Consider the following 8,176-nt stretch of genomic DNA (forward strand, 5'->3'; position numbering starts at 1 on the left):
TTCCATTTAGTCTATGATATGACAAACAATTTGGTTTTGTTATCATTATTTTTTTCTTTCTTAAATTGTTTGAGAATGGATTTTTTCTCTTGTAACTCAACAAAATTAATGTATATAAAGTCTCCACGAGACGGGCCTACAGTATGTAAAGTCTAATATGCTATGCATGGGGATGAGGAAGTAGCTACCCTATGTTGGAGTATTTCCCATCCCACCAAGGTATTTCTATGGACCATTACTACTACTAGTACTCGCCTTCTTGAACACACCAAAAGTGCACACTTAATCAAATCTCTCTCTCTCTCTCTATCACCACCACCACTACTACTACAGTCACCTTCCCGAAGCATTGAACACCCAAGGTGCATCTTTAACAAAACATCTCTCTCTCTCTCTCTCTCTCTCTCTCTCTCTCTCTCTCTCTACTATTACTACTACTACTACCACCACCACCACCACCACCACCACCACCACTACTACTACTACTACTACTACTACTACTTGCCTTCTCAAACATAGCAAAGGCGCACCTTTAACAAAACCTCTCTCTCTCTCTCTCTCTCCTACTACTACTACTACTAAAAAAAACAAGAAAATGTTTCATGTTTATTTTCTCTCTCTCTTGTTCATTCTTTATTTTTCTCTCTTCATCTCCCTCTCTCATATTTCCTCTCTTTCTCTCTTAGGACACATTATTTTTAACAAAAACGAGCAAAATAAAAGGAGAAAAAACAAAAACAAACCAAGAGGGAGCAATGCACTCATCGCAAAGGTTTGAGGATGGATTTGGCAGCTCCTCTTCGCCACGACCACTCCTCTTCGCCCTTTGTACACTTCCTTCTCTTCTTCGCAAATGGCGGCGGTGGGGGTGAGAAGCTCTCCTTCTCCCTCTTTCTCTCCCTCTCAAACACATGATGCAGTTCGCTATCTCTTTTGCTCCCTCTTTCGCTCTTACGTACAAAATACTGTGCTCGAGTTTCGGCCCACTTTTTTTTGTTTGAGTATCGTCCCTATTTGCATCATTTCGATGCAAATAGTGACGCTGCTAGTATGCATCGGAAATGGCCATCACTATTCTCCTATATCATTGTAGTGAGAAGAGGGAGGAGAAGAAGGAAAAGAGAGAAGGAGAGAAGGAGAGAGGAGAAGGGATGGGTCAAGAGGAAAGAAGAAGGTAGGGAAGAAGAAGGAGAGAAGAGAGAGAAATAAGATAAAGAAGAAGAAGGGATGGGTAGGGAGAGAAGGAAGACAAGGGAGAAAAAGAGAGATAGTGATAGGGAGAGAAAGTTTAAGGGAAAGAGAAGAGGATAGAGGAGAAGAAAGAGAGGGATAGAGAGGGGGGAGGCAAGGAATATAGAGAGAGACAGAGAGAATATAGAAAGGGAAAGCAAAGATTAGAGGAAAATAGAGATGGAGTCAATGTCTTGGACTCTTGTCATCGTTGGAAGGTAGGCTCGAAGGACAAGATATATGTACACTACTACCACCAAAGCTTTGGAAGGTCAACATATTTGGGAGTGTTACCAATTCTTGGAAGGAGTTGAAGCTAAAGGAAGACTCTGTTACAATGTTTCAACATTATTAATCCATTGGGTAAGCACATCAGGACCTTCACTTGGAAGGACCATAGGTCCACCCCTCTATTCCTCTCCATTGCCTTTGGTCATGATTATGAAGTCGAGATTATGATGGACATATGGTCCTAGTCTAAGAATCTCTTTTCTTGTAAATCGTAGCTTTAAAAAGTATAATATTGGAGTTCTTCTTAGAAAATTAGAGCTCACTGCTTTGAGCATTCATTGAAGGGATCTCTTATTGTTCAAGACAAGATCTTGAAGGCTTCATGACTTGAATTTTTGATAGAGGGATAATGACATTGTATCAAAATCTTGTACACGAGTTGGATTGTATTGTTCTCTCAATTCCACAATATATAGAAGATGTGTTGTCTAAATTGACTTTGCTTCATCTTGTCTTCCATCTTGTTCATCCATAGGATCCAGAGTGGGATCTAGCCAATCACGTTGCCCCTTGACATCTTTGGTGAATCCGATGCAAAAGATTGCAAAAAGTCAACAAGATGGGTGATAGTAGCGATCATGAAGCAAAACCTATCAAGAAGAGAGAAAGCATGTTCAACACAAGAGCATTTATATGACTCATGAAATCCACGATTTTATGCATACGTATGAAACATAAAATGTGCTGAAGTTGTTTCAAGGGCACTTCAAGCTATTATTACCAAAATAAAGAGGTTTTATGGAAAAGATATTACAAATTCTCTTCAAGTCTATGTAGGAGAAATTATAATTTGCAAAAGTAGCAGTAAATGAGTTTTCATGACACTTTAGAAAAGTAGTTACTTATAAACTACGTAATTGAATTCATATTTTACATGGAATCCATGGCAAGACATGGGAAAGTTTCAAGAAAGCTTTAAAATATGAATTTTTCTTAGAATATTTGAATCGTGTGTAATAAAATACTCATTCTTGGAATGGGTTATGAAGAGCAAAAAGTGTCCATTTGTTATTGGCTACAAAGAGAATTTAAGCAAAAATATGGTCAGCTTAGTGCAATCTAATAGATGCTTCTACTTCCTGAGAAAGTCCTACTCTTCATACAAGTAGAAGATCCTCTACTCCAAGCATAACTTGAGAGATTCTTAGAAGAAAATTCAATGGAAAATAGATTAAAGGCTGATTGGGCTAATGTCCAAAAAGTTATCCCTAAGAAGAGAGCTGCTCTACCCTTGCGCATAGTCTGTGACAAGGCTACCCAAATTATGAGAGAGTTTCATGATAGCCTTTGGGTAGGACACAAAGTTGTATGGGCAACATATGAAAAGATCAAGGAGAGGTATTTGTGGAAGGGCATGTACAAAGATATCTTTTATTTCATTAAAGACTTGCACAAATGGCCAAATTTATTCTTCAATATGGCATAGGGACAACTCTCCTGCAACCAACAATGGATGCAAAAATCAACAACCAAATTGATATTTCATAGGGTATGGAGCCAACCAAAAGAACCTCAAGGAACTTAGGTACTTACCTTTCGTTTGGGAAACAAAATCAAAAGGTTTAAATGTACTATATTTCCATTCTAAAGTAGTCTAGATTGGTTGTTTTTAAAGATAAAAATATTTTATATGTAGGAATGGTTTTAGCTTAGGTGGATCTCTCAATTATAATCATACATAGATGCCATTAGTGGACAAGAAAATCACCTTCCATGGATCTCCTCGTTCCAAACATGAAGCAATGTATACCTTATCTGAGCCACAAGTGACATCCCTTATCCTCCAAGTGTTGCCATACGACTCCACTAATAGACTAATCATGAGATGGTGGATCCTTTTGATTGAGAAGGGCTGGTGTAGAGACTCATCAAGCTCATGAATGAGATCTCTTTCGTTGATGTTTGCATGAGGTTGTTCAAGACTGGCTAACTAAGAGAATGAAGTTGTTGCTCCCTTCTTCAAGGCGGTGAAGGGCAATTGCCCCACAAATGATGGCAAGTTTTTGCTCCACAGTTGCTCAAGAAACTTGATGTGACAAATACAACCAAGTCAACATTACGACCCCTCTCTCTCAAGTTTATTTACTACTCATTAGGAAATTAGCAAAATGATAACCAGGACCTTGCTCTTAAAATTAACAGAATAATGTCCAACTTCCCCATGATGTATGGGAAAGTTGTCCAAGCAAGCACTTCCAAGTACTCTATTCAATATGGGAAGGCCCTATAGCCTAACAATCTCTTCAGAATTGGGAAGGCCCAAGCAAATTGATGCCTTAAGGCTTGGATGGTTCAATATAGTGACCTACAAGAGAGAGAAACTATCCCACACACACACACACACACACAAGCGCACATGCACACATAGGATAGCAAATTTCATGCTCCCTCTGCCAAATGCTTAAGATCACATGTTTATTGATAATGTGAAGATTTATATTTCTATAGAAGTAATTGAGTTTTCTATATATTATTTGCACATGAGAACCACCTCAACGAAAATAGATTTGAGTATCCCAATGCTCCCAATCAGTATATTAAGATGATCCCACAAATTTGCATGTTGTAGCTCAAGATTTGAAGAGGCACTTTGAGGTTTGGAAGTCTAGATAAATCGAAAGAGAGAGACACTTGCATGGCACTAAGCTCTAGATAGCCATTAAGCCTAATAAAGAATTGTTATTTTTGAGGGTGACCTTGAGCATCAATTATGCAGATCCAATTAGCTTAGTGGGAATTGTGATGTTGAGCTAAAGGAGAAGACATGCACCTTATCATTCTTACTTACAAAAGGAATTTACTTTTATGAGACTTTTGTGGATAAGAGGCTCTCTCTCTCTCTCTAATTTTCTCATGCTATAGAAGAGTTTTTAAAATGTCTCACCTACAACCAAGACGTTTAAGTCTTCATTAGCCTGGACACAATGTAGTGCCTTTTAGGTAGTTTGAAAACTATGAAGAAGTACTATGATTAGCTTTGATGGTCTAAGCTTTTTGATCATGAATAAATACATGGCATCGCCTTACTAGTAAGTAGTAGGACGCGTACAGTGTATTCCCAAAACGACACGTAAGGCACACGGCCTTACTAGTAGTAAGTAGTAGGACGCGCACCTAGACCCAAAACAGTGTATGATTTCTTTTTCTTTCGAGGAAGCCGCCGATGATTATCGTCCGTCCGTGCCGTGAGCGCGTGAAGCGGTGCGCGGGCTCTCTCTCTCTCTCTCTCTCAAACACACCTGTGACCTGCGCGTGAGGCCGTGTGCGATCTGCCGCAGGCTAGTATATAATCGCTCGGTCTCTGCGTCAAGTCCGTCGATATCCTTTGGCCTCTCCTTGCTTGATTAGTTTTGTTCACACATTTCAGCGACTAAAGTTCATGCTGGCTGTTGCAGCTGGTCTTGATTAATGATCGCGTTTGTGCGACTCCCAACGCATGCGCTCGAGCTGTGTGATGGCCACCGCTGACGCAGGTGTAACTGCCGGAGATGCAGGACAAGAAGATCGCTACCGCAAGCGATTATCATAAGGAGGAGAAGAAGCACAAACACCACCAGCACGCTGCCAATGGCATTGCCCTTGCCGCAGGCGCACTTGCTCTGGTACTGATCAGCCGTAGTGATTGATCTGATTTCATTAGACCAGTTTCAGATAACTGATTTGTACTGTTGCGTGGATCGACCTAGAATAATCCAGAATTCTAATTGTAATTACTGACTTCTGATTCAAAATGTGTACTGCTTGTGTTGGAATGGCCGTGCAGCACGAAAGGAAGGAGGCGAAGAAGCATCCGGAGGAGCGCCACGCGCACAAGCTGCGCGAGCACGTGGCAGAGGCGGTGGCCATTGGCGTCAAGGCTGTGGCCGTGCACGAGAAGCACGAACGCAAAGAAGCCAAGAAGCAAGCTAAGCACGCTGTGCCGCCGGCGGCCGGTGCCCGGCATCATTGATCGTAGATCGCATTACAGTTACTCAGATCACATCAAGTTATAATTGCCTAAGCTTGATCAGTGATGGTCATGCGCTATTGTATAGAATAGAAGTCTTCGTATCATATAACATAGGCCTCCATTATGCTGTTGATCTCTGTAGGATGTACATTATTAATTAGTTCCACAAGCAATGAATTACTTCCAAGCTTATATAGTCAATCAGTCTCACTCACTCTCTCTCATGAAAATAACAAATATACAATTCCCACGAGATCAAATCATCACCAAGAGAAACAAGTACATAAAAACAATCAGGTATTTGAATTAATATATCAATGTTCAGCAGCATGGGTGGTCTAAATACAAAGGAATCCTTGCACTACTATTCAGCTCGTCTTTATGGTGGTGGAGTAGGTAGTCTAAATAAAAAGAAACCCTTGCACTACAATTTTTCTTGCCTTTATGGTGGTGGAAGAGTTAGTGCAACTATTTTCAAATTTTGTGGACTAAAACACTTGAATTGTGGGATATGCCTCTTCAAGAGGTAGCTTGGGATAGTTTCTACCACAAAAATCTTTATTCCCTTCTCTCTCTCTCTCTCTCTCTCTCATGGTGTGTATGTGTGTGTTTTGTATGAGGCAAGATGTACTTGGTCTTCTTTTATCTTGGCCCATTACATAAATGTGTGTGTGTGTGTGTGTGTCTCTCTCTCTCTCTCTCTCTCTTTGTGTGCATGCACATGTGTGTGTATGTACAATATAATTTACAACAATCTAGTATCACACCATTGGTTTGCATTTCGGATCAGTTTGGCACTAGCATTAGTCCGATTTAATAGCCTACAATAATTTTACCCATTAAAGCTATTTCTACACAAGTTGGATTGATTTGGCACTAGCATTAGTCCGACATAATAGCCTACAATAATTTTGCCCATTAGGGCTCTTTCTACACAAGTCATGATATGTTGGTGACAAATCTTACCCCTTTACTCATCCAAATACTAATGGTGCAAATTCTTGCAATGGCCTCCAAGCACTGTGCTCAAATCCAATGTCTGATCAATTAGTCCAATTACTACCTTGTGTAGCACACCCATGTAGATATGGTGTTATCATGACACAATTTATGCAACTATGCCAATAGCATAGATCCATAAAATGAAAAAAACTTCGATTTGTAATGCTCTTGGTGGACTGACAGGTTCAATTGGCTAGTGAAAGCATCACCACCATTAATGTTGAGAAATCTCACCAATCACTAACAACATACTAATGTTGCATCCCAAGTAACTATATGTATCATCTTCTTGTCACATAAAAAATTTAAGAATCTCAATCTAGGTTTCAATTTATTGATGAGTGATCTGCAATATTTGATCAACCCATTTTAAGTAGCCTTACCATTCCGAGAATATTACATGCCATACTTCTCCTTATTAGCCTACATAATTCATGGTGTCCCTTCATTATCAAACAATCTATCACTCCTAAACTGACCATAGAGACATTCATTCCCTCCATTAATCAATAAGACGATCAAATCCATATCTTTGCATCTATTATAGTTAATTTCTGTTGCCATGTTTCTTAGACTATCATTCCACCAATCACAATCTTCTTCATATGGATTTTCTCCATGCTCCAAGACTAATTTTCCTGATGCATACTCAAATTCATAATTTAGCGAGACTACACATTGATCCTTTCCACCCCTATAATAATACCTGATACTAGTCTACTAGCTGCTATACTTTCCCTGCTAACTGATGAGACCTGCCATTCCACCCATTTCATCAACTCACAAACCCTATTTTCCTCTCCTTATATATAACCAAATTCAAACTTTTGGTCTGTATATCAAACAATTGAATTATCATATCACTTTTCAACTACCTTGGTATGTGTGTATGTGTGGTTATGTATATATATGTATGTATATATGCATGCATATCATTTTTTTAAAGAGAAGGGTGTTGCTAGATTTAAAAGAGTCATTACTGTCTACACCCTAAATAAATCAAAACTTACATATTCTATATACTTGTAAGTGCATACTCATAAGATCATGCACTATGGAGACTACATGAGGATGTAGATTTTAATGTGTGCATAACTTGCCTTGGTTTGTGTGTGTGTGTGTGTGTGTGTGAGTGATTGCTCATGTCTGGTTGTGATTGTGTTGGTTTCTCTTTTTGTATATACGTGTACGTGTGAGTGAGTATGCACACTCATGTATGGATGTGATTATGTTGGAATTTCTTTATGTATGAATTACTAGTCTTCCCATGATTATTTTCAAAGTTTTTGAGAAGGGTACTTGTTGGCTCTTCTACCCCCCCTAAATAGAAAGCAAACTAACACAATCTAAGATTGGTCTTATAAATAACAATATTTATTGTTCTTTTTGAGCCCCATAGAAAGTAAACTAACACAATCTAAGTTTGGTCTTAGAAATAACAATATTTGTTGTTCGTTTTGAGCCCCATAGAAATTTGATATCCATGTCACAACTAGAATGGAGATTGGTTAGATCCATGAAAAATGCAACCTCCCCCCCCACCACATAGTGCCCATCTATGATACCTATGGGAGTGGTGATAAGCACTTCATTATCGTATCTACTTCAATTTGCTATGCACTTATTAGTCTGTCGTCTCATCTATTTCAATTTAATACTTATGTAAGTGGTAATAAGCATAAACTTATGTAAGTGGTAATAAGC

The 8,176-nt window shown here is 39.0% G+C and overlaps 1 protein-coding gene across 1 annotated transcript; it reads left to right on the plus strand.

Moving 5' to 3' along the window:
• Nucleotides 1–5,009: 5,009 nt before the first annotated feature.
• LOC148012468 (uncharacterized) lies at nucleotides 5,010–5,660 on the plus strand. Its single transcript, XM_087669043.1, has 2 exons — nucleotides 5,010–5,123; nucleotides 5,285–5,660. Exons 1-2 carry the CDS (start codon nucleotides 5,010–5,012, stop codon nucleotides 5,468–5,470), a joined length of 300 nt encoding a protein of 99 aa, XP_087525169.1. The 3' UTR covers nucleotides 5,471–5,660.
• The last annotated feature ends 2,516 nt before the right edge of the window (nucleotides 5,661–8,176 follow it).

Source organism: Lygodium microphyllum, chromosome 27 (genome assembly GCF_053477565.2).
Source record: "Lygodium microphyllum isolate KBCC chromosome 27, Lygodium_microphyllum_v1.1.10, whole genome shotgun sequence".
In the NCBI taxonomy this organism is placed as follows: domain Eukaryota; kingdom Viridiplantae; phylum Streptophyta; class Polypodiopsida; order Schizaeales; family Lygodiaceae; genus Lygodium; species Lygodium microphyllum.